We start from the raw sequence: 27,244 nt of genomic DNA on the forward strand, positions 1-27,244 counted from the left end.
GATCTGTTTCTCAATAAAGGAAAATGAATGCTTTAAAACACAAATACACACACTCTGGAACCATTAGGCTGGGGGTGTTATAACTGCTGCTAAGAAGCATTCCTAAGGCAAGTGGAAGAAGGACATGGTGCCAGGAAGTCTGGGGAGCTGATAAAATTTTATTTAAAGACAGGAAACAACTGAAAACAGGCAGAGTTTCTAGTTTAACCTTGACAAAAAGGACGCTTCAGTATTTAAAAACTTCTCTATAGCCACAAACTGGATATAACACAAATATACACAAACAAATAGATCTATCTACCAAATATTAAGAAAAAAACTGAATCCAGAGTATAAAGGAAATCACATTTTTCAAAATATTCCTTTATTCAAATAGTTTTTCAGGTTGTGTCACATTTGGCCAGGGTTTGTGAATACAGAGGATGGGCATCACCTAGAAGCCACACTGAAACTGACAAATGTGCATCGTCACAGAGGAAGGTAAAGATTCTCAGGCTGTCACCTAGCAGTAGAAACAACTTTGATCCCCATCACCTTTTCTGTGAGAAGGGCTTCTTCTTTAAAATACAAAATTTAGTAACTTACAGACTTTTACCTCTTTACCCAAGCTCTTCCTCCTGGAAACATTAATGATTAATGATTTTGAGTCTGAAAGCTGCCACAGTTTATTTTTTATTTTTAAAGGAAAATAGCTTTGGATGGGGTTTGTGAATATCCTTAAGATTTTTTTTTTTTTTTTTTTTTGTGAGATGAAGCAGGATTTGTGGTTTTAAAGTAGTATCTTATTTGGGGTAAGATTTCAATTTTAGTTTGTTTTCCAGATTTTTCTTAGAAGTTTTTTTTTCTTTTTCTTTTTAAAAGGGGGCATCCTTGAACCCTCTTAAGTTCTATGCAAAATTTTATGTTTCTGTGCATTTTTCTGGGGAGAAGGTCCAGTTTCTTCATGACCCACAACAATTTAAAATGTACTGCCTTAGAGTGTAGAGATTATACATAAGAATCTATCAATTATTACTGTTATAAAGAAGGTTAAGGTCAACGTGGTACAGAACTTTCAGGACAAAATAGAATAATCTGTTTTAACTTTTACATAATTGCCACCATTTAATACCGTAAGAACAGTGGTCATATTAATCAGAGATAATAAAGCTGAAACTCTTAGGAAAACTTCATAATGATAGAGCATATTCAGAGTTATTTTAACTGGGATTCTTGGTCTTTATGTCAATTATTATGAGACTAAACTTTGAGCAGTTCTACCTTGATTGTTTCTAGAATTTATAAGTTGCCCAAATACCAGGCTCTTACTTTGATTTACCTTACAAACCCCATTTTTACCTTATATTCTTTTCAACTCAGATTGCAAGGGATGGGAACTAAGTTTTAAAAACCACTTATAATTCAGAACATTTTCTTTTATTCCCAGTGATTTGGGAACTCGAAACCTTGGCTGTCTCTTTCCCTATGACTGATTGCTATAGCCCACACTGAGAGATTTTGGTACCGTGCTTATTTTGACAGAATGTGTTCAGTTTCTTTGCCCCCCAGATCACATCCTAACTCTACCCAGCACTCAGTAGTAATATCCTTTAAGGAAGAGTCTGCTTTTCTTTCCAGGGGCCTGAGGCCCCTCATATTATCTTACCTAATCATGAAGAACAGATTTACAGTTACTTGTATGAAATCTTTTTTTTTTTTTTTTTTTTTTTTACTAGTCTACAACATGGGCTCTCTAAACTGGTAAATACTACTTTTTTGATAGGAAAAGTCTGCCAAGAGGATGGCTGAACTCAGCCATGTTCAGCTATCCAAAACCTAACTGGAATGAGGAAATTACTGTACTGGATATATTCCCTCTCAGGCATAATAATGATGAAACAATAGGGTTTATTATCAGGCTCAGTTCAAATGCTTAGCTTTAAGCACAACAAATATAATTTTGAGTTTCATTCTACCTACTGAAAACACCCAAACGAGCATTCCAGGTTGGCAACATTTATTCTGCAATTTAAACTCAGAAAGTCAGAATTTCAGTGTAATTAAAATCCATCGTCATTTCTACTTCTGAAGATTTTCATTGGTTCAGCTTCTGATCTCCACCGCATGAGGACTCACGGTCACAAAAGGCACAAGGCTAAAAATATTCACTTTGCTTATCCTGTTGGGTCCACTTGTTCCAAAGGATTGATTATACAGCAACGCACAGAAATAAAGTGTATGGAAACCCTCCTGCAGCTTATAAGTTAATCACTATCCTTTATATTTTTTGTATATGAGGAAAGGTGCAAACTTGATACCCACAATACTGTTTGCTTGTCATTTCTAGTCTGCAAGGTGAAGTTTGGGTTGAAAAATCCACAGTCCAAAGAAACCTTCCTAACCAAAGCCATTCCCTCCAAAGAGGAAGGCAATGGTCAGGTCTGATAATAAGGAAGAGTTCTGAGCCTGTAGAGATGAATTCAGGAGACTTACCTCTCTGGGCCACGGTAGCCGCTCTTTTTAGTAAACAGTGCACCAATTGCTGCCGTCACTTGGCATCAGCCCTCCAGTAATAAGCAAAATAAGGTCAACAAACCACCAAATCCCAAGTCCTCCAAGTGTCAAGAGCTTCCCTACTGCTGTGCCAGTGTGTCCCAGACAGAAACGATCTACTCCAAAACATCCCAGGAAGAAGGAGTAGAGCAAAGTGGTTATGAAGTAGTGTCCGGTATACCTACACAAAGGGAATTAAGAGGAAGATGATTACCACGTGAAAATGAAAACACTTAACGATTAGTGAATTTCACGTAAGTGAAAAGATGGTGAGGCAGTCCCTTTGTGACCTCTTAACTGCCCCCCATCCCGCCCCCAAAAAGGAAAATCTCTAGTTTGTCTAGACCCTCAAAAGAGTACTTGCTAAGGTATGGAGGACCTTTAGGAATCAATACAGAGCTGGACTGAACAAGAAACTATCAAGCACATTTGCAAGATAGGTATCCTGGTAGGTGTGGAGTCTGGGCCCCCATCCCTCCTACACAGGCTCCTTTCCGGAGGGAGGCTGCAGTTCTGAAAGTAGTTCTCTAATGAGGTGTTACCTTCCCTTAAATGAACACTGATCTCCATATTCCTTTTCTGCTGTTTTGTGGCACTTCTTTGTAAGGTCTTATGTACTGTACATAAGACTGTACACAGTCTTATGTACTGTGATAACAATCAATTGCAGATGCTCTAACAGCATCACTTAACACAGTCACAGACTCTCCATTAGCAAATGGTACATGTAAATTCTGTGCCTTCAAGTGGAGTTTACAGAAATAACCCTAATTCTTTAAGGTAATACCTGATTTTCAGGGAGAAGCGTCCATACTTTTCATAATAAAAGCTTTATTCCTGAAAATCTAAGGCTGTTTGCAAAGGATTTATGCCTATCCTAGGACTTTTGGAGCTACATTATCTGGTCCAACTCCTTCATTTTTCAGATGAGAGGACAGAGACTGGGTGGCCAAAGGTCCTTAGCTGGTTGGTGAAAGAGACATTTAGAATTCACAGCCTCTGGCCTCCTGTCCAGTGTCCCCTCTGTTATAACTACATTGTTGGTGTCCATGGAGGATGCACAGTAGTAATCATGCTGCCCCTTTAACACTTAACGGTAAAAGAAAAAGTCACATCAAGAAATGACAAAACAGCTCTACCACCATCCAAGTAACAACTGCTCCATTCAGAGTAACACTTACTTTATACAAGGTTTATTCTCTCGTAGGAAGGTCCTAGGACTGGCACATTCGATTCCGTCCAGGGCGCGGCACTGTACGGAGGTGTGTTCCACATCACTGTAGGCCTGACCACCGAACTGGGGAAGAACGACCAAAACAAAACAACCAACCAAACTCACCAGAGCAAGTAACACAAAATGTATCTTTATATTAGTAAAAGCTGACTCAGGACAATAATTATTCTAACAAAGGTGAGGTAAAGCTCTGCTAAAGAGCAAGGAATGCGGTGACGTGCTTCAAGTGATTTTACATTAGTCCATCCTAAATGCACATTGTTTTAAATAAACTTTTTTTTTCTTTCCTTATGACTGCCTTCTTTAATAATATAATAGAAAAGTTTATAATCAGTTTCATTAAATGCCATTTAGAATAGACACAACACTCTATCCTGTATTTACAGGAAAAAAGAGCACATTACTAAACATTTGGGAATGGGTATTTAAAAAGTCAATGTGTAGTTGAGGTCTGTTTTATAACATATTATAAACGAACATCATTAGGAAAGAACTCAGAATATCAGCTGACTCAGGACTTTACTTCAGTCACGAAACTGTGATTTTCAGATGTCTGTAATACATCTATAGTATAAGTTTAGATTCCAGAAAAAAATTTCAGAACAGGACCTCTGACCCTTTGTGTAACTGAATGCTTGCAGAGAAAGCACAGCTGTACATTCTCCACTGGCACCTTATTAAGTGCTTCACTACTGTTTTTGCTGAAACATTCCTCAAAGGGAAGGGGTGGGTCCTCCCCACAGGACACGGGTGCCTGAATGTTGACAGTCCTCCAGGACTTCTGGGGGAAGTGACAGTCCGAGAACCTTGACAGGATCAACCCAGTGTTTAATGAAAATGGGTAAAAGTAAGTGATCTCTATACAATACTCACTCAAACTTTTATCAGTAATTACCCATAGAACAAAATCTCATTGTATTGAAAATATTTCTTTACACATGACTGCAGTAAGAGTGGCCTTTTTGGCCTTATTACTTTCAGGTTTACTCCTCTGTGTCTGATGTAGCACAAAGAATATTTTCCATAATTCTCTTATAGCTGACTCTGTCTTGACTTGCATTATGTAGCATAATATAACATAATGGTGAGTCCACAGTGGGGAGGAAGTATGTGAACTTCACTGGTTTTGGGGAGACTGACTAGGAAGCATGCATCCAGCTTTAGGGATACTATTAATGGAACTGAATGGCTTCTTTCCATTCCAAGAGGTCACTGTTATCAAAGGCTTCTCCTGAATGCTGTAACCTCCTACAAAGACATACACTGATAGACCCTACCTATTTCCTAAGGACACAGTGGAAACTGCTTGTGTGGTGAAAAGAAAGGTCACTGGCAAGAGGATCTTTGCTCCAAATGCATGTGTAACAAAGATACTGCTCAATCCATCATCAGTTTTAGAAACTGCCTAAACCTTTCTTTTGCTCTTTCGGGAAAGTACATACCTTCAAGGACTGTTAGGGGTGATATTTGAGTTCCAAATCTGTCAATCTCAATGGCCAAAGGAACCAAAGACAGGTTGGTCTTTGCACCTGGGTAGTTTTGGCACAGAGACTGCTTCTTCCTGAGGAAGCTAAATGTCTTGTTCAGCCACTGACCCTAGCCATGCTGAAAATTTCCAGTAATAGTCATTCCAATGAATTTTACAAAAAGGTAACTTAATGCCCCTTATACTTTTCTGTAACAGCATTTAGCCAGTACTATTTCTCTATGGAAGAGTTTGCTCATAAAACAAAACAAAAACCCACCTTGAGACAACCATAACCAAGTTCCTGGGATGCCGTTGCATTTCCAACATGATCCACTGGGTCTTCACATTCTATAAATTCATCGGGTCTGTAAATCACCAGTAAAAGCATCACTGTCATCATCATTAAGGTTTTGCAAGTGGCTGTTTACATGTATATAATCAAAACAGGCAGGAGAAATTTCTTTAAGTTTTCTGGGGGTTAATTTCATTCTGACTCTTCCCCAAGACAAGAAATGCTGTCAGGCTGAAGCACAGCCGGTCAAACAGCCATCCAAATGACCCTTTGGTTGTGCCAGGGGCGTGTTTCTGGTCCTATTTCTACACGGATTCTACCTCTGCCATGGCTTCATCTCTTCCCTAGGCAAACAGCCACAAGGTATGAGGGCAAAATTGAAGCCAGAGGATTCCCAGCCCTCTTTGCATTTCCCAAACGCCTTTTCTTATTTGCCTTAAAAGAGAGGTTAAAAATTTTAACTTGGCTCTGCAACAGTAAGGATATTCTTTTTTTTTTTTTTTTTTTGGTAAGGAAGTGCCTTGTAGGTGCAAATAACTTACTCCAATTGTGCCCCACTCAGTAGCAGCACCTACGATGGTTTCTCCTTAGGTTAAAGGGAGCAGGACAGAGAAGGCACAACACGTATACTTCTTCCGGAGGCTATATGATGTCACTCCTCCCTAGTTCTCCTCTTTGGGGATCCCAAAGGATCTGCCATCGACACACAGGGTTTTCCCTGCATGAGTGAGACGAGTGAGAAACCTGTCACGATATTTACTTCCCGCGTTTTGACTTATCAGGTCCTCAGGTGGAGAGGGGCTGGGGGAAAAAAGCAGCCTGCCTCCCTCCCTTCCTCTCCCCTGTATAACACCCATATGTCCCAGGCCCCATCTCCATCTACACCCTCCTCGACGACTGCGTAGCTTACAGGTAAGAGCAAAGGATGACTGGAGAGTGGGGGTCGCCATATTCCCAGCTCGCGGAGCCGGTGGAGCTCTCCGGCTGGGTGGCGCCAGCGGATGTGGGCTCGGGCTCGGCGGTAGTGTTGTGCGAGTGGCTCCGAGAGACACAATGCAGCAGCAGGAGATTCCCCATCAGCAAAGCCGCCTGGCCGCAGAGGAGTAAGTAACTCACCGGGCAACCACCCAGCACCATCTTCCTGGGCCCAGTGGCGGAGACCCGGACTCAACCTCAAACCCCGGCCGGCACCGCCGACCCAAGCCCTGCCTGGTCAGGCCTCTCCGCGTAGCCCCGCTCCTCGCCGCCAAACAGCCAATGGGAGAGCAGCTCGACGCTCCGCCCGACCCCGACAGCTAATAAGAAGAGGCTGTGCAGGAGGCGGGGCTGCGCTTCACTTGTGCCTGTCAATTCCGCTTCTGGGTCTCACGCTCCGCCTTCTTTTGCCTCGATTGCTTCCTCCAATGGGCTCCCTCGACCCCCGAAGTAGGCGGGCCTTGGAGGGAGGAGGCGGGGCGGATAGTGATGGGCGGGGCAGACTAGTGAGGGTCTTAGGGGCCCGATAGAAAGTCCGTTCTCCCGCCGGGGACGGATCGCTCTCTACGTCAGTGTAGCCAGCGCCGCGTCGGGAGCGAGCTCGGACCGGAGCCGACTTGCGTCAGTGCCGAGCGCGCGCATCGCTGCCAGCTCTGGGGCCCCGGCAGGGCTGGGAAATGGTGGAGCGGGCGGAGGCAGGGGCGACCGAGTGTTGAGGGGAACCTGCGGACTCGGCCGAGATGGGATCGGGCGCGGGCTCGCCCTCTGGGACCCTCTGCTTCCTGTGGCTGCTCTTGTTCGGCTTGGTGAGCCCAGCCCTCGGTGGGGCTCGGTCAGGTGGGTGTCCGCCCCCAGGACCCTTTGGGATTCGCGTTTCTTAGGGCTGGGATGCTCGGAGTTACCCTGTAGTGCCTGGGAGTGGAGGGGCCTGGCCTGGGGACTGAACCCGGAGTCGGAGGCGGAGCCGCTCAGCTGTGTGTGGACAGTGCTCGGACCCGAAGCTCGGGGTCTGGCGCCCCAAATTCTTCTCGGCACTGTTCTCGGGTCTGGTTCCTCGTCCTCGGTCTCATGCTGGGCAGAGCCTTTTGCGGCGCGCCCCACCCCCATCTCGCGCAAGGCTGGGGCCCCCAGACCCTCTCGGGGCGACTCTGGGTCCGACCCTGACCTCGGGGGCTCGGCTGAGAGCCTTGGAGGCTGGGTGCGCGTGGAGGTTTTGAGAAGTGCTTTGAGAAATGGAGCTTGCTCTTGCTTGTACAGTCAATGTCACTGGGAAGCAGACCGGGAGATGGAACTTTTGCTCCAGGTTATCATGATTTGAAATTTTGATGTTCATTTTATTAGCGGAGTCACCACTAGGTACACAGAGCTAAATTTAGCGATGGAATGGGGGGGGTTCTTATATTTTTCTTGGGCCATTTTGTTGTAGTAAGAATACTTTTTTGGAAACGAAGTGCTACATTTCTATAGCCAAACGGTCTTTTATCTTCTTTTTTATTGGGTTGGTAATATCTCAAATACGGACGAATAATCCCTGCTCTGCTTAACTCACAGGATTACAGTGAGAATTAGATCATTTATGTGAAATCGCTTTTGACTTGTGAAACTAACCTTGAATATATAAGGTATTAGTATTGGAGATACCCAAACATAGTGGAAACAAACCGCCAACACACTAGCTTCTTTCTGGAAACACCTTCTTTCTTTATTTTGGCTCGTGTTAAATTATTGTTTGCACGGTTGTGTTTTCTTTATCAGCCATAGAGTATGATGGAGAGTGGGGGTTTCTACTAAATCTTTATCTTGAGAGTTGTTCAAAGGTGAAGATTTCAGTGCAGGACTAAATTTAAGTTTTTTCTTATGTTTGGTTTATTCTTTTTCAATTAGGTAAATTTGCCCCATGGCAGGAATTTTGAAGCCCTAAATACTGAAACTTTATTGATGGGAAGCTACCAAATCTTTTATGGTTGAGACGGTTTTTGCTGTGGTATTCTATATGGTTAACATTTACCAACATTTAAGGGGAAGCAGGTTAAACATCTGGAGTTTTAGTAATCCATGATTCTGTTTATTGCATACCCGTATATAGATGGATGGAATATCCTTATGTTTTTTAACAGCAGCTTTAACAGTTTATGGCCAGTCCCTCACTGAAGCATGTGTATGCTTTCAAAATTTAGTCAGCGTTTATCAAACGCCTGTAAACACCAAGCTCAATGCTTGTGGAGGGGCAGAAGGTGACCAAATGTGCTGGGTCTATCTGAGGGATATAGGGGAAGGTTTTATTGACAAAGTGGTATTTGAACTGATCTATATAGGTGAATGTTCAAGGAAAGGAATAGGAATTCTTTCTAAGCAGAAGGGTTTTTGCAAGAGTATGGAGAGGTATGAGGATAGTTAGGGAATGATGAGAATGTCACCAGGCAGTCTACATGAAAGGGAGGCACGGAAAAAACCAAGGTAGGTTGCTACCAGCTGGGGAGAGTCTTCTTGTGATGTGCTGTGGGGTTTGGACTTTACCCTGGAGGAAGTTCTTTGGGCAGGATGGTTTTTAAGTAGGGATGTGGCATAACTAGATTTGCGGTTAATATAACTGGCTACACAGTAGAGGACAGAATATAGGAGGGAGGGACTGGAGGCTGGGAGAGAGCAGTTAAGAGGCTTTTGTACTAGTGTGCAGTGAGTCAACTCATGTTTCCCTACGGGAATGTTCTTCCAAAATCAGCTGACCGAATTTTTGCAATACAGGATGTTTAAAGCAGCACTGAAACCTTTTCTGCTAATGAAAGAGGAATTTGCGTACTCAGTAAGTACCACCTACACATCCGGTTACATTAGGAGTTAAATAGGTTTTGTAGGATTTTTTTTTTTTTTTTTTTTTTACCATTTATAACATTGTGTCGATGAGGAAATGTAGTATAAATTCTCAAAAGCTGACACAGTAAACGTTATATATTTTTTTAAACTGGGGCTGACAAAGGTAACTTTGTATCATTGTGAACAATAACAAAGGGAATCAGGCAGGTATGAAACCTCATCTGATTTCTTCTTTTAAGATAGTGATTATGATGTGCAGACCTAGAATTTTTTTTGTTTTTCAAGACTAGAATTCTAGAAGAAATGAGATTTAAGGCTTACTCATGATAAATCATAAGATGAACTACATGGTAAGAACTTAGGTCGGTACTAATTTTGTTTTTAGGTGCCTGTGAATTATTTGGATTTGGTATGTTTGTGCCGAATAGGAGAATGTAGTCTTTTAAATATAAAGATAATTTGAGTTTCACTTTTATGTAAAAAAATAAAACATTTATAATTAAAATATGCACAGAACAAGTTGCTGGGTTCCAAGACAGTTTTCTAAACACATTTTAAATTTTACCTTACCGGGAATTCCTTGGTGGTCCAGTGGTTAGGACTCCGTGCTTTCACGGCCGGGGGTGCAGGTTCGATCTCTGGTGGGGGAACTAAGATCCTATAAGCTGAGTGGCGAGGCCAAATTTAAATAAATAAATAAATAATTTTTACCTTACCAAAGTTGACTTTATATGTGTGTGTGTGTGTGTGTGTGTGTGTGTGTGTGTATATATATATATATATTTATATATATATATTTTTTAATCCTAGTTTGTGGTAGAATCCCCCCAAAGATGCAAGCTTTAAGTAACCGGAAGCATTTTCTTGGAATAGCCACAAGCTCAAATATATGACATAGATAGCCTCATGATATTTCTTTTTTTTCTTTAATGCCTAGTATATAGCAGAGTCTTGGAGTTATGCCACCTTTGTGTTAGAACTATGGGACTGCCGCATAAGTAAATCTGGTCCTCTAGGTATCTCAGTAACTAACCTCCCAACCACCCTGCCTTTGAATGGGGCCAACATGGACCCAATTAAAGTTGAATTGCACTTTGAATTGTGTAGTCTTGTTCATATATTATTGTAGTTTATTTTTCATTTTGTGAAAGTGTTATTTCAAATCGTTTTCCCCAAAGTGATCATGTGTCGGGTACTGCTTGAATCACACCCTTCAAGAATGAGTTAGGGAACCTGAGAAGTTCACTTATAAATACTTTGGTCAGTTATTAAATATGCAGTTGTTTTCGTATCGGTTTATGTTGATTTTAATGTAAGAATTAGAGTATTTCAGCTTATAATAAGTAAAAATGATGTCACTACCAAACATTTGTCATACTGTAGGATAAAACCCATTCCCATACATGGGAAATGCTTCTTTCCCTTTGACACATTTTCCTTTTAATGAGATTTTTTTATGGCTTAACTCATTTTTGGAAGGTTCCGCCTACCCCTTCCTTTAGTAGCCCCTAAGAACTCTCATACAAGTAGAGCCTGGGAGAGCCTGTTCCACATCCATTGACACATTGGCAGCTTCCGAGGGGAGGGTAAGCAGTCAATGATAGAGTAATACAGTGAAATGTGGCATTGCATTAACATGACAAATTGTGGGCCGCGAGGATTTGTGGAAAATTGATATGAAAGATGCTAATCATAAAAAATAAAGCTTATTTTAGGTTGTACAGGATAATTTGCAATTATGAGATCTATGTATGTATAGCTGTAAAGATCAAAAGAGGTCATTTACTGAATACATTTGTTGAATATCTACTGTACCAGTGCAGGAAATAGGGGATGAGTAAGGTACCATCCTTGGTTTCAAGAAACTTAAATTCCTTGGTAGAGGAATTTAAATTCTTTAGGGCATTAAATCTTATAAATGGTGAGTGTTTTTCCCAAAGGGCCACTTACAAACAAACAATAGCAAAAGCCCTATTTCTTTTTAAATGTAAAACTGAGTAAATGTAAAAACAAATTATAACGCAAAAAATGTCAGAATGTAGGACGTAACAGTGGAAATTATAATTATGTTTGAAGATAGCTATTAATATATAATATATGTTTACTGGGCACTGACCTTGTGAATGGAATGGAAAGATATGGCCCAAAATACAGCAATTTATGGATCTAATTGCAATTTCTCTTCAAGAAATAACTCAGACAACAGAATTATCTTCTTCATCTTGTATGTGATACCCAGGTTTATTTTCTTTAGTGAAAGTACTTAAGGGTGGTTCTCTGTTTACACAATAGGTGGGAAGGAAAGGAGAAAAGCCCTTGGCTGAGGGTTTACATTTGTTTGCTTTGCAATTAGGTAGAATTCTTTTAACTTATATCCGTCTACAGTTGTAACCGAGGAAGGGCTTCTGTGTCCAGGGCACAGAAAGCCAAACTCTGACAGCGGGTGTTTCCAGCAAAGTAAGGGTATGTTGCAGGTAGCCAAGCAAGAGAGTGGAAGATAAGTCTCAGATCCACTCCAGCTTGGCTTTTTGAGTGAAGTGTTTTGTTTTGTTTTTTTTTTTAAAGGGGAAGAACAAAGATGCTGGGATTAATCATCATCTTCTGACATTTCTTAGTCCTGGTTTTGGGAGTCAGAATGCCTCTGGTTTACATTCTCTGGCCAGGTGGTCCATGGCTGGGGGTCTATGAGGGCATCTTGCCCTGGAGAAGCAACCTGAGTTTGTACGTGAATGATAATAGTATCTACAATGGCAGTTTTAGGCACATAATGATGTTATCAACGAAAGCAATCTCAGTCATCTAACTCTGGTTGATTAGTGTTCAGTTAGCACAGGATTGAGGTCAGAGAGGGCAAGAAAGGGGATAAAGTTTTGAATAGAGAGATTAATCATAAACTAAGTAAGGGGACTCATTTTTAGGGGGACTCAGTTTCTCAGATGCTATTACAAAACATGTATTTAGGCTTCCTCCAAAACACAGTACGTAAAAATATCTAAGGAGTTAAAGGAAGAAAGAAGTGCAACTAACACCTTTTTCTTTCTTTTACTAAATTTAAGACACTTTAAGTTTCATGTTTCAACTCTTATTTTTTAATACATTTATTTATTATTTTATTTATTTATTTTTGGCTGTGTTGGGTCTTCGTTGCTGTGCACGGGCTTTCTCTAGTTGTGGCGAGTGGGAGCTACTCTTCATTGCGGTGCTCAGGCTTCTCATTGCGGTGGCTTCTCTTGTGGAGCACGGGCTCTACGTGCGTGGGCTTCAGTAGTTGTGGTGCGTGGGCTTGGTAGTTGTGGCTCGCAGGCTCCAGAGCTCAGGCTCAGAAGTTGTGGCACGCGGGCTTAGGTGCTCCGTGGCGTGTGGGATCTTCCCGGACCAGGGCTGGAACCCATGTCTCCTGCGTTGGCAGGCAGATTCTTAACCACTGCACCACCAGGGAAGCCCTCAACTCTTACTTTTATCTCCAGCCCATGTTTTCTAGTAATGTGACTTTTGATGGTGTGCATCAAATTCTGATAAAATAGTTTGTATTTTCCATGGAGCTGATTGTATTAAGATTTTAGTTTTCATTGTGAACTCTATACCAGTGGTTTTCAGGGGGGGTGATTTTGCCCCCAGAAGGCATCTGGAAGATAGTTTTAGTTGTCACACTGGTGGTGCTTCTGGCCAGTGGTGGGTAGAGGTCAGGGATGCTCCTAACTATCCTACATTGCACAGAAAAACACCCACAGCAAAGAATTTTCTGGCCTCAAATGTCAATAGTGCTGAGGCTGAAGCTTTATAGTACAAATACTGTTGATGCACGTCCTCTATAGTGACGTGGGAAACTTGATCTTTAGATTCCCACGAGAAAGTGCTACTATTTGGAATTAAAAACAAAAAATAAAAGGAATTTGGGGAAAATCTATGCAAGGTATGAACGGGAAAAAGAATAAAAATAAGCCAGGACTAGGGATGAAGGAATGTTGAAAAAATACAGGAAGAAGGGGTTTCATACAACCAGTGTATATTGTTTTTCAATGACATAACCAAAATATGTGCATTTCTTATGATGTTTTGGAACTCCAATGGCATTCAGAAAGTGGATCCTTGGATTTTAAAACCAAGAAGTCAGTATCAGAATAACAGCTCTTATATGTAAATAGAAGTTATTTTGGGGCGGTATAATTTTGAAAGCCTTTAAAAAATAAAAGATTCATTTTAATTTTTTTTTCAAAACAAGAATTGTGCATTAAAATGGGAGAAAGGGTAGAATGTGTCTTATATTCCTTTATTGGACTTTCATTCTTCTCTAACAATCTCCGTAAAAGATCCATAGCTTCAGTCCTGGCCTGAAACTAGCTGTGTGACCTTATAAAGTCACTTAACATGTTTCAAAATGAGAGCTCTTTAAATATGTGCCTGCTCATTTGTAGTTGTCTTTTCTGATGCATTTCTTTTTCTCTGTGATGTTTGCTTCTGAGTTGTGATGAAAAGATTTCAGTTTAGTTGCATATTGTTTAGCTTCTAGTATAAGAGTTGCCTGAGCCTATTAACATTTTAATCCCTGCCTGTAAGGATTTACTTAAGAAATCTTTTATTTTGAAATAATTATAGAATCATAGGAAGTTGCATATAAATGCACAGGATGATTGACTTTTTTTTATCACACAGAGCTTCTCCTCTGTAACTCACTGAAAGCATTTATTCCTGCCATCTGTTCCTGCCATTACTTCTAGAGTGACTGTCTTAGTAGTTGAACAAATTACCATGATCTAAAAGAAAAATATTAAGGATAATATTGAAATTTGTGTTTTTAGGAATTTGAGAAAACTGAAGGTCCTTGAAAGGTTTATTCTGGGTGAGGAAATAGTCCTGTACCTCAGTTAATTTAGGATGAAGGATATTTCTACTTAGTGATTTGAAGCCTGCTTCTATCGAGGCCACAGATGTCTTTTGACATGGCTCCCATTTGGCAACTCCAAATATCTGAAGGATATTTTATCATAGTATGTCGTAAGTATGCCTTAGATCAGCCAGCCCCTGGTTGCTTTTGTGAGTATTGGAGTCTATTTCTGGTATTTTTATGTAATGACGTGAAGCCCCATTTAGATGGTATGTTATGCCTAATAAGATTTAAGGGGTTGATGGGTAAAGAATTTGCAGAGTGTTAGTATGACATGTTGTACTGAATGAGATTTAATTTATATTTTCCTGTTTACATTGTATCTTTAAAAATTCCAAACTAGACAAGGTTATAGACATTTTTATGTACAGTGTTAGCTTGTGGAAGGTTAGGTGAAGATGCTTCATTTTAATCTGCATTTGAGAAATCTGAGAGGCATAAGGCAATTAAGGAGTGAATGAACTTGGATCCAAAGGAGAGGAGAGAGCGGGAGTGAGAAGGTATCATAGTCTGGATGCGAGGTTAATGAGGCTGATGGGAAGACAGGAGGTGTTGAGATAGTAGATAATCAGTACTTTAAATAGTTTGTGCTTTTCTTTTTTAATTGAAGAAACACTCCTTTTTCCCCCTTTTAATTTCAGTGGTAATTTGGGGTTTCAAAATACTCATTATAAAAACAAATTCAAACAATACGGACATGCATGAGTACAGGAAGTAAAGTCTGAGTCCTTATCTCATTACTCTCTGGTTCTATTCCATCGTGGTAGCTGCTTTAAACAAGTTTGGTACATTTACTTATGATACTTACATGTTTGTTATGACACATCTTATAGTCTCATATATATGATATATGTTATAATTGTAATGTTTCATAGACACTATAAATAATACAGAGCTTATAAAGTGAAAAGTCTCTCCTCTCATCCCACTCCCTATAGATAACTACTTAAAAAATAATTATTTTACTATTGAAAATTTTAAACATACAAAACAGTAGAGCGAAGAGTAATGAACTCCTCTGTATCCATTACCCAGTTTTAATATAGTTTCATATATATCTCATCCCTCAAACGCACACTGGATTATTTTGATGCGAATCCTGGATGTCATATCATGTTGCCCTTGAATATTCAGAATGAATCTCTATGACATAAGGACTTTTAAAGAAAACATTACCCACAATATGCTTATTACACTTTAAAAAATTAATACTAATTCCTCAAGATCATCACATATCTATACAGATCACATATCTATAAAATTTCCCTGGTTGTCTCAGAATTTTTTTTTTTCTGTTGATTTATTTTAACTAGGATCCAGATAGGTCCAGATATTGCATTTGGTTATATGGCTCTTTTAATTTATAATGGTCCCCTCTTCCTCCTTTTCATGACATTTATTTGTTCAAGAAATTCTACTTAATGAATTTATTTCCTGAATTGATCCCCACTGAGTAGAAGCTGTGAATCTGTTCTTCCCTCAGTGTTTCTGTTTGTGTATGCCATTCTCAAGCCTCCTCATAACAAATGTGGTTTTGGTATATGGAGATATATAGAGATAGAGGTTTTTCATCCGTGGTCCTTAGATGGTGACCATCTACTTTGTCAAGTTCTCTGAACAAACTGACATGCCATCATTGGCAGTTATGCTGGAGGAAGAAGAGATGTGTTGGATGTATTGAGAGACTGTATCAGATGCCAACATGGGGTGTGCCTTCCTAAGGGATTTGAATGGGCCATTTTAATTATACCCAAATTTTGCTTAAGTGATGACTTTACTTTTTTTCTAGTTATCTTATTTTTTAAATAATATATGATTATTTAATACCTTTGATAATTTCAAAAATACAAAATGGAAACCTAACAATAAAACTTTGTATTTATACATAAATCCTGCTTGACTGCTTCAATGCAATGAATCAACATGGCTTTCTGCTCATTGTTTTATTTACTTATTTATTTTCATGTTAATTTTTTTAGGTAGATTTACTTATTTTTTTCATTGAGGTATAGTTGATTTACAATATTGTATTGGTTTCAAGTGTACAGCAAAGTGATTCAGTTTTTTATATATATATATATATATTTTTTTTTTTAAAGATTATTTTCCAGTATAGATTATTATAAGATATTGAATATAGTTCCCTGTGCTATATGGTAGGTCCTTGGTTTTTTTTTTTTTTAATTTTATTGGATTATAGTTGATCTACAATGTTGTGTTAGTTTCAGGTGTACAGCAAAGTGATTCAGTTATACATATACATATATTCATTCTTTTTCAGGTTCTTTTCGGTAGGTCCCTGTTGTTTATCTGTTTTACATATAGTGGTGTGTATCTGTGAATCCCACACTCCTAGTTTATCCCTCTCCCCTCTCAAGTGATGAGTTTAGAACCCAGGCCCCACTCAGACGTGACTCCACTGTGTAATGAGCTATACAGGATTGGAATTGGGAGGAAGTCTTGCATGATGGTTCTGAGTACTTTATTTTTAATACATTTTATCTATTCAACTTTTTAGGACAGATTAGTGGCAGTAATTTCATTGGAGATAATTGCTACATTGTTAGGTATGTATTTATTAGAGTTAATCCATCAGGCATTAAAAGTAACTTTTCCCTCTTATTGTCCTTGGCCGTATTGTAAGTATCCCCGTACCATCTCAGGGTATCATTCATGTTGGGTGAGGGTGGGAAAAGAGACAGTAGTAAACGGTGCCAGGTTCTAGATGCCTTCCTTCCATTTCCCCACCGGAGCAGTTTTTTCCTTGTGTTTGTGCCTTAAGATTTCTTTTAAGACAAGGGATTAGGGTTTATAGCTAAAAATTGTTTGAAAATGATTGCTGTGTATATACTGTTTGGATAAAGGCCGACATCCTTTTTTAAGAAATACATTTCTTCCCCCTCATACTTATCTAGTATATTGCTATTTTCCTATAAAACGTTGTATAAAACTATATATATTTTAGTGTGGGAACATCAGATGATTTTTCTATGAATTGAACATTCAGCTTTTGATTTCCATTGTATTTTAGGACATGTAGTTTTTCAGGTTCAGTTGTTATATAATGTTTGTTATTCCCTTTTCTGTAGGCTTTCAACAGACCTCCCATCTCTCTTCTTATGAAATAATAACTCCTTGGAGATTAACTAGAGAAAGAAGAGAAGCCCCTAGGCCCTACTCAGAGCAGGTAAGTTATCTCTTGAGAAATATATATGTATTTAAATTTCACTTTTTTTAAGACAGGGTGTTATTTTCAGGAGTGATTGGTTCAGTGAGTAATGTCAGCCAGTGATTACGGCACTGGTGTCCATTGGACATTATTCTAGTAAAGTGACATACTGATCCTTAGTAGCTTTTTTTTTTTTTTAAAGACAAAATAATCAACTTGAAACATAAGAGGATGAAATAGTCAGTTAAGTAAAATTCTATGACCAGGGTAGGATGCTGGTTACATAGATTTCTGACCCTTACCTGACTGGTGATGGTTACAGTGGTCTTGTTATAAGAATAAGAATTCACCTCTCTCTCAGTGTGTGACAGGTAGAGTACTACATGCTGTATCTTTACTGACACTGGAGAATAGTAGTGTGTTATATGCATGTATTTCATATCTGGGAATGTTTGCTCAAAAGTGAGTTTTATCTCCATATCAGAAGAAACATAATATGCTAACAGGGTAACCAATGCACAAAAATTAATTTTTCTACTATTTTTCTCTTACTGTAAAGCTCAGAAATAATATATTTGGATATCAACTGACATTGCAAACCCTTCAACTTTATAGAAGTATAATTTAACTTTATTATAGTTTAACAGTAACAGGTGATGAAGGATAGAGAGTTTAGCTTATTACCTCTGAATTGCCGATATATTTCTAACGATAAGGCAGCTTGTCCATTGTTTAGGGACTAGGCATAGTGAAGAGAACATTGGAGTTAGCGTCAGGAGCTTTTAGCTTTAGCCCTCCCTCTGGGTGCTACCACGAATTGGGTAGATCATTCGTCTTCATTTACTTCTTTATAAGTAAGGAATAAATGACTCTAAGATCTCCTTCCAGTGGAACAGTTCATAATTTTTCCTTGTTTTGAACCGGACATTCTACTCTTTGATTTTTGTTTTGCCTTTAGAGTAGAATTAATTTGTGTTTTCATTGTTATTTTTCCCCTTTTCTTCACTTAGCAGCACAGGGACGATGTTTTCTACTTTATCGTGTCTCTGATGACCTTTATCAACACTGCACACATAGATACTTGGGATTGTAGTAAATGTCCTGCATGCACCCTGATAAATATTTGGGGAAGACGTGGAAGCACTGTTTAAGCACTGGGGATATGGCAGTGAACAAAACAAACTCCATGCCCCTGTGGAGCTTCCATTCTTGTGGGAGGAGAGGAGGAGACAAATAAGCAATATAGATTAATAATAGAGATTACTTAAGATGGTAAGAAGTGTTCTGGGGGAAATTAAAGCAGGGAGGGGGTTGGGAATGTTGGAATTGGGGGTGGGGGTGAGGGGGTAGGACGGTTTGTGTTTTTTAATAGGACAGCCCGGGAAGACTTTACTAAGAAGGTAACCCTGGAGCAGAGCAAAGACCAGAAGGAAGGGAATGAGCAACCCAGGCAGCTGTTTGGGGGAAGAATGTAATATCACAAAACAATTCTCAGATTCTCAGAATTCTTCTCAGAGGAGATGACAGTGATGTTTTTACGTCCTATGTTTGTCCAAGAGCAGAAAGGATAGAAACGCACACTCCAAAACTGTGGCGTTGGAAGGAGCTTGGTATTTTTGATGCCTCAGTGGAGAGAGAGGTAGATGGCAGAGTCCTGAGGTCCCCACACAGGATGTGGAAGCAGAACCCCAGGACCTGGATCTCAGTCTTGGCCTTAGAAGTCAGATGTTGAAGTGCCCTAGGAAAGGACATCCTGCTGTTTCTTGGCAAAACATTCACTTAGAGTCCAGAAACAGTAGGGAGAATAAGAGGACACTCCTGATACTATTATTATTTGTTGAGTCCCTCCATGACTGTCTTTTTTATTAGAATTATGGCAAAGTTGAATCCCCTGGTTCTAGAGATCACATTAAAGTGCTTCTTGCTAATGAAACAGTGAGTCACTGGGCAAGTTATTTTAGCGTTTGAGGTAGAGAAGAGGATCCCACAAGCTGAGGATGTGTAAGTGTAAGTTGCCTCATCACACTGTTATTTAATGTACCACTAATTAAGAAAGGAACAGAGTGCTACCAGTTAGACTGCTCTGCCTCTGTACGATGTATCCGGATTTCAAAGGTGTTCACGTGAGGGGGAAAGTCTGTTTAGAAGCGATGAAATGTGTTGAGCCATGTGAAGATATAAAATCATAAAAGGCTATTAATTTCGTCTAACCAGAACGAGGGAATATCTTTTGAAACTAAGAGGTTCATTTCATTTAAAACAAAAGGAAGAACTACTTTATACTATAGGTAATACAGGGATGGACTTAGTAAAAATAATCCCTTAAGTTATAGCTCAATTATAAATGAATTTAAGAAGAGTTTAGATAAACATGCAGGTTGTTTTCCACAGTAGTTTATTAAAGGAAGGTAGGGATGATCAGAGTATATTTTTATGATTTACGAGTATATTTAAGGTTCTTTCATAAAATAATTCTAGTCAGTACCAAGTTATTTTCATTCAGGATGGAATTTCTGTTGTTGAAAAGTTATTTAGAAGATAGTGTTTTATTGTTCTTTTCTCCTTTGTGCATTTAGGTATCTTATGTCATTCAAGCTGAAGGAAAAGAGCATATTATTCACTTGGAAAGGAATAAGTAAGAAATTTAATTTACTTTGGCTTTTCAGTAATTTTTTTTTCAGTGCTATATGGGTATCTTTTCTAGTTAGATATTGCTTGGTAGATTGATAAAAAGGTGAGAATAATAAGAGTAGATGTATGGAAAAAGCCATACTATTTTGCATTTCCATTGACATTAGAGCAAAGGAAAATAAATCTAAATTAAAGGAAGAGAAAGTTGTATTTAAGAAAACTTTAAAATCATGATCGGCCCAAGAAACAGCTGAGCAGGGGGTAAAGAAGTCTTTAGTAGTTTTATCAGTCTGCTAGAGCTGCCACAGCAAAGTACTACAGATGTAAACAACAGACATGTATTTTCTCACAGGACTGGAAGTCCAAGATCAAGGTGCCAGCAGGGTTAGTGTCTGGTGAGGGCTCTCTTCTTGGGTTGCAGATGGCCACCTTCTGGCCAGTGCTCATATGACCTCTCCTTGGCCTGTGTGCACAGGAAGCGGGGTAGATGGATGAGCGAGCTCTCTGGCTTCTCTTCTTGTGAGGACGCTAATCCTGTTGGCTCAGGGGTCCGCCTTATGACCTCATTTAACCATAACTTCCTTAGGTGGACACATCTCCAAATACAGCCACTCTGGGGGTTAGGGCTTCAACATAAGGATTTTGGGAGGGGGACAAAACATTCAGTCCATAGCAGTGGTCTCTCACCCCCCTTTTTAATCTCTTCTCCTCATTTTGTCATGTTTTCACCTGATCCCACCTCAGTAAGGCTAGTGATGTATATACATGTGCGATGTCTGGTCTGCATTCCTATGCTCTTTTTTTCTTTTCTTTTCTTTTTTGTAACATCTTTGTTAGAGTATAATTGCTTTATAATGTTGTGTTTGTTTCTGCTGTATAACAAAGTGAATCAGCTATATGTATACATATATCCCCATAAACCCTCCCTCTTGCGTGTCCCTCCCACCATCTAGGTGGCCACAGAGCACCGAGCTGAACTCCCTGTGCTATGCAGCTGCTTCCCACTAGCTATCTGTTTTACATTTGGTAGTATATATAAGTCCATGCCACTCTCACACTTCGTCCCAGCTTACCCTTCCCACACCCCATGTCCTCAAGTCCATTCTCTACGTCTGTGTCTTTATTCCTGTCCTGCCCCTAGGTTCATCAGAACCATTTTTTTTTCTTTTAGATTCCATATATATATGTATTAGCATACGGCATTTGTTTTTCTCTTTCTGACTTATTTCACTCTGTATAACAGACTCTAGGTCCATCCACCTCACTACAAATAACTCAGTTTCATTTCTTTGTATGGCTGAGTAATATTCCATTGTGTATATGTGCCACATCTTCTTTATCCATTCATCTGTCGATGGACACTTAGGTTGCTTCCATGTCCTGGCTATTGTAAATAGAGCTGCAATGAACATTGTGGTACATGACTCTTTTTGAATTATGGATTTCTCAGGGTATATGCCCAGTAGTGGGATTGCTGGATCATATGGTAATTCTATTTTTAGTTTTTTAAGGAACCTCCATACTGTTCTCCATAGTGGCTCTATCAATTTACATTCCCACCAACAGTGCAAGAGGGTTCCCTTTTCTCCACACCCTCTCCAGCATTTATTGTTTGTAGATATTTTTGATGATGGCCATTCTGACTGGTGTGAGGTGATACCTCATTGTAGTTTTGATTTGCATTTCTCTAATGATTAGTGATGTTGAGCATCCTTTCATGTGTTTGTTGGCAGTCTGTATACCTTCTTTGGAGAAATGTCTATTTAGGTCTGCCCATTTTTAGATTGAGTTGTTTGTTTGTTTGTGGTAAGTGGGCCTCTCACTGTTGTGGCCTCTCCTGTTGCGGAGGACAGACTCTGGACGCGCAGGCTCAGTGGCCATGGCTCACGGGCCCAGCTGCTCTGTGGCATGTGGGATCTTCCCGGACCGGGGCATGAAAGCTTGTCCCCTGCATCAGCAGGCGATCTCTCAACCACTGAGCCACCAGGGAAGCCCAGGCTGTTTGTTTTTTTGATTGAGCTGCATGAGCTGCTTGTAAATTTTGGAGATTAATCCTTTGTCAGTTGCTTCATTTGCAAATATTTTCTCCCATTCTGAGGGTTGTCTTTTCGTCTTGTTTATGGTTTCCTTTGCTGTGCAAAAGCTTTTAAGTTTCATTTGGTCCCATTTGTTTATTTTTGTTTTATTTCCATTTCTGTAGGTCAAAAAGGATCTTGCTGTGATTTATGTCATAGAGTGTTCTGCCTATGTTTTCCTCTAAGAGTTTTATAGTGTCTGGCCTTACATTTAGGTCTTTAATCCATTTTGAATTTATTTTTATGTATGGTGTTAAGAAGTGTTCTAATTTCATTCTTTTACATGTAGCTGTCCATTTTACCCAGCACCACTTATTGAAGAGGCTGTCTTCTCTCCATTGTATATTCTTGCCTCCTTTATCAAAAATAAGGTGACCATATGGGCGTGGGTTTATCTCTGGGCTTTCTTTCCTGTTCCATTAATCTATATTTCTGTTTTTGTGCCAGTACCATACTGTCTTGAGTACTGTAGCTTTGTAGTATTGTCTGAAGTCAGGGAGCCTGATTCCTCCAGCTCTGCTTTTCTTTCTCAAGATTGCTTTGGCTATTCGGGGTCTTTTGTGTTTCCATACAAATTGTGAAATTTTTAGTTCTAGTTCTGTGAAAAAATGCCATTGGTAGTTTGATAGGGATTGCATTGAATCTGTAGATTGCTTTGGGTAGTAGAGTCATTTTCACAATGTTGATTCTTCCAATCCAAGAACATGGTATATCTTTCCATCTGTTGGTATCGTCTTTAATTTCTTTCATCAGTGTCTTATAGTTTTCTGCATACTGGTCTTTTGTCTCCTTAGGTAGGTTTATTCCTAGGTTTATTATTCTTTTTGTTGCAATGGTAAATGGGAGTGTTTCTTTAATTTCTCTTTCAGATTTTTCTTCATTAGTGTATAGGAATGCAAGATATTTCTGTGCATCAATTTTGTATCCTGCTACTTTACCAAATTCATTGATTAGCTCTAGTAGTTTTCTGGTAGCATCTTTAGGATTCTCTATGTATAGTATCATGTCGTCTGCAAACAGTGATAGCTTTACATCTTCTTTTCCAACTTGGATTCCTTTTATTTCTTTTTCGTCTCTGATTGCTGTGGCTAAAGCTTCCAAAACTGTGTTGAATGACGATGGTGAGAGTGGACAACCTTGTCTTGTCCCTGTTCTTAGAGGAAATGGTTTCAGTTTTTCACCATTGAGAATGATGTTGGCTGTGGGTTTGTCATATATGGCCTTTATTATATTGAGGTAAGTTCCCTCTATGCCTACCTTCTGGAGGGTTTTTATCATAAATAGGTGTTCAATTTTGTCGAAAGTTTTTTCTGCATCTATTGAGATGATCATATGGTTTTTCTCCTTCAGTTTGTTAATATGGTTTGTCACATTGATTGATTTGCGTATATTGAAGTATCCTTCCTGGGATAAACCCCACTTGATCATGGTGTATGATCCTTTTAGTGTTCTGTTGGATTCTGTTTGTTAGTATTTTGTTGAGGATTTTTGCATCTATGTTCCTCAGTGATATTGGCCTGTAGTTTTCTTTCTTTGTGACATCTTTGTCTGGTTTTGGTATCAGGGTGATGGTGGCCTCGTAGAATGAGTTGGGGAGTGTTCCTCCCTCTGGCATATTTTGGAAGAGTTTGAGAAGGATGGGTGTTAGCTCTTCTCTAAATATTTGATAGAATTCACCTGTGGAGCCATCTGGTCCTGGGCTCTTGTTTGTTGGAAAATTTCTAATCACAGTTTCAATTTCAGTGCTTGTGATTGTTCTGTTTATATTTTCTATTTCTTCCCTGTTCAGTCTCAGAAGGTTGTGCTTTTCTAAGAATTTGTCCATTTTTTCCAGGTTGTCCACTTTATTGGCATATAGTTGCTTGCAGTAATCTTCATGATCCTTTGTATTTCTGCAGTGTCTGTTGTTACTTCTCCTTTTTCATTTCTAATTCTGTTGATTTGAGTCTTGTCCCTTTTTTTCTTGGAGAGTGTGTCTAGTGATTTATCAATTTTGTTTATCTTCTCAGAGAACCAGCTTTGAGTTTTATTGATCTTTGCTATCATTTCCTTCATTTCTTTTTCATTTATTTCTGATCTGATCTTTATGATTTCTTCCCTTCTGCTAACTTAGGGATTTTTTTTGTTCTTCTTTCTCTAATTGTTTTAGGTGTATGGTTAGGTTGTTTATTTGAGATTTTTCTTGTTTCTTGAGGTAGGATTGTATTGCCATAAACTTCCCTCTTAGAACTGCTTTTGCTGCATCCCATAGGTTTTGGGTCGTCGTGTTTTCATTGTCATTTTTGTCTAGGTAGTTGTTGATTTCCTCTTTGATTTCTTCAGTGATCTCTTGGTTATTTAGTAATGTATTGTTTAGCCTCCATGTGTTTTGGTATTTTTTTACAGATTTTTTCCTGTAATTGATATCTAGTCTCATAGCATTGTGCTTGCAAAAGATACTTCATATGATTTCAATATTCTTAAATTTACCAAGGGTTGATTTGTGACCCAAGATATGATTTATCCTGGAGAATGTTCCATGAGCACTTGAGAAGAAAGTGTATTCTGATTTTTCTGGATGAAATGTCCTATAAATATCAATTAAGTCCATCTTGTTTAATGTGTCATTTAAAGTTTGTGTTTCCTTAATTTATTTTCATTTTGGATAATCTGTCCATTGGTGAAAGTGGGGTGTTAAAGTCCCCTACTATTATTGTGTTACTGTTGATTTCCTCTTTTATGGCCGTTAGCATTTGCCTTCTGTTGAGGTGCTCCTATGCGGGGTGCATAAATATTGACAATTGTTATATCTTCTTCTTGGATTGATCCCTTGATCATTATGTAGTGTCCTTCTTTGTCTCTTGTAATAGTCTTTATTTTAAAGTCTATTTTGTCTGATATGAGAATTGCTACTCCAGCTTTCTTTTGATTTCCATTTGCATGGAATATCCTTTTCCATCCCCTCACTTTCAGTCTGTATGTGTCCCTAGGTATGAAGTGGGTCTCTTGTAGACAGCATATGTACGGGTCTTGTTTTTGTATCCATTAAGCCAGTGTATGTCTTTTGGTTGGAGCATTTAATCCATTTACATTTAAAGTAATTATCAATATGTATGTTCCTATTATCATTTTCTTAATTGTTTTGGGTTTGTTTTGATAGGTCTTTTCCTTCTCTTGTGTTTCCTGCCTAGAAAAGTTCCTTTAGCATTTGTTGTAAAGTTACTTTGGTGGTGCTGAATACTCTTAGATTTTGCTTGTCTGTAAAGGTTTTAATTTGTCTGTTGAATCTGAATGAGATCCTTGCTGTGTAGAGCAATCTTGGTTGTAGATTTTTCCCTTTCATCACTTTAAGTATGTCCTGCCCCTCCCTTCTGGCTTGCAGAGTTTCTGCTAAAGATCAGCTGTTAACCTTATGGGGATTCCCTTGTATGTTATTTGTTGCTTTTCCCTTGCTGCTTTTAATATTTTTTCTTTGTATTTAATTTTTGTTAGTGTGATTAATATGTGTCTTGGCGTTTTTCTCCTTGGATTTATCCTGTATGGGACTCTCTGAGCTTCCTGGACTTGATTGCCTATTTCCTTTCCCACGTTAGGGAAGTTTTCAACTATAATTTCTTCAAATATTTTCTCAGACCCTTTCTTTTTCTCTTTTTCTTCTGGGACCCCTATAATTCAAATGTTGGTGCCTTTAATGTCCTCTCAGAGGCCTCTGAGACTCTCCTCAATTCTTTTCATTCTTTTTTCTTTATTCTGCTCTGTGGCAGTTATTTCCACTATTTTATCTTCCAGGTCACGTATCCGTTCTTCTGCCTCAGTTATTCTGCTATTGATTCCTTGCAGAGAATTTTTAATTTCATTTATTGTGTTGCTCATCATTGTTTGTTTGCTCTTTAGTTCTTCTAAGTCCTTGTTAAACGTTTCTTGTATTTTCTCCATTCTATTTCCAAGATTTTGGATCACCTTTACTATCATTACTCTGAATTATTTTTCCCGTAGACTGCCTATTTCCTCTTCATGTGTTTGGTCTGGTGGGGTTTTAGCTTGCTCCTCCTTCTGCTGCTCCTTTCTATGTCTTATGTTGTTTAACTTACTGTGTTTGGGGTCTCCTTTTTTCAGGCTCCAGGCTCATAATTCCTGTTGCTTTTGTTTCCTGCCCCCAGTGGGTGAGGTTGGTTCAGTGGGTTGTGTAGGCTTCCTGGTGGAGGGGACTGGTGCCTGTGTTCTGGTGGGTTGGGCTGTATCTTGTCTTTTGGTGGGCAGCACCTCGTCCGGTGGCGTGTTTTGGGGTGTCTGTGAACTTAGTAGGATTTTAGGCAGCCTCTCTGCTAATGGGTGGGGTTGTGTTCCTGTCTTGCTAGTTGTTTGGCATGGGGCGTCCAGCACTGGAGTTTACTGGCTGTTGGGTGGAGCTGGGTCATAGCATTGAGACGGAGATCTCTGGGAGAGCTCTCGCCATTTGATATGATGTGGGGCTGGGAGGTCTCTTGTGGTTCAGTGTCCTGAATTTGCCTCTCCCACCCAGAGGCTCAGGCCTGACATCAGGCTGGAGCACCAAGACCGTGTCAGCCACACGGCTCAGAAGAAAAGGGAGAAAAAATAAAAATTAAATAAATAATAATTTTAAAAAATTATTGTAAAAAATAATAATAGTTTAAAAAAGAAAAGAAAAGAGCAACCGAACGAATAAACAGATTCACCAATGATAACAAATGCTAAACAGTAAGCTGAGATAAACATAAAAATCGGAAAGAAGTCAATCGCAGACAGCAAACCCCAAGTCTACAGTTGCTCCCAACGTGCACCGCCACAATTTTGGGATGATCGTTGTCTATTCAGGTATTCCACAGATGCAGGGTACATCAAGTTGATTGTGGAGATTTAATCTGTTGTTCCTGAGGCTGCACAAAGAAATTTCCTTTTCTCTTCTTTGTTCGCACAGCTCATGGGTTCAGCTTCGGCTTTGGCCCCGCCTCTGTGTGTAGGTTGCTCCCAGGCATCTGTTCCCACCCAGACAGGAGGGGGTTAAAGCAGCGGCTGTTTAGGGGGCTCTTGCTCATTCAGGTGGGGGGGGGTGGGAGGGGTACAGTAGTTATAATTGGAATGCGGGGCGAGCCTGTGGTGGCAGAGGCCGACGTGACGTTGCAACAGCCTGGGGCATGCCGTGTGTTCTCCTGGGGAAGTTGTCCCTGG

The 27,244-nt window shown here is 39.5% G+C and overlaps 2 protein-coding genes across 3 annotated transcripts in view; one reads left to right on the top strand and one right to left on the bottom strand.

The window, feature by feature from the left end:
• Positions 1-326: 326 nt before the first annotated feature.
• On the bottom strand, positions 327-6,704 carry TM2D2 (TM2 domain containing 2). Its single transcript, XM_082863694.1, has 4 exons — positions 6,437-6,704; positions 5,512-5,599; positions 3,714-3,829; positions 327-2,713 (listed from the first exon to the last, which is right to left on the bottom strand). Exons 1-4 carry the CDS (start codon positions 6,661-6,663, stop codon positions 2,500-2,502), a joined length of 645 nt encoding a protein of 214 aa, XP_082719820.1. The 5' UTR covers positions 6,664-6,704; the 3' UTR covers positions 327-2,499.
• A 164-nt stretch (positions 6,705-6,868) lies between these two features.
• The window catches only part of ADAM9 (ADAM metallopeptidase domain 9), a 98,445-nt gene continuing 78,069 nt past the window's right edge, over positions 6,869-27,244 (top strand). Inside the window, exons 1-3 of one of the 2 annotated variants that reach the window (XM_082863719.1) lie at positions 6,869-6,951; positions 17,290-17,387; positions 19,946-20,004. In XM_082863719.1, coding sequence (XP_082719845.1) covers positions 6,930-6,951; positions 17,290-17,387; positions 19,946-20,004 — 179 coding nt within the window. In that variant the 5' untranslated portion in view covers positions 6,869-6,929. Of the gene's footprint in view, positions 6,952-7,066; positions 7,339-17,289; positions 17,388-19,945; positions 20,005-27,244 lie in introns of those variants that run through there. The other variant, XM_082863718.1, reaches the window with a different exon arrangement.

Source organism: Leucopleurus acutus, assembly GCF_964270905.1.
Source record: "Leucopleurus acutus genome assembly, chromosome: 21".
Classification (NCBI taxonomy): domain Eukaryota; kingdom Metazoa; phylum Chordata; class Mammalia; order Artiodactyla; family Delphinidae; genus Leucopleurus; species Leucopleurus acutus.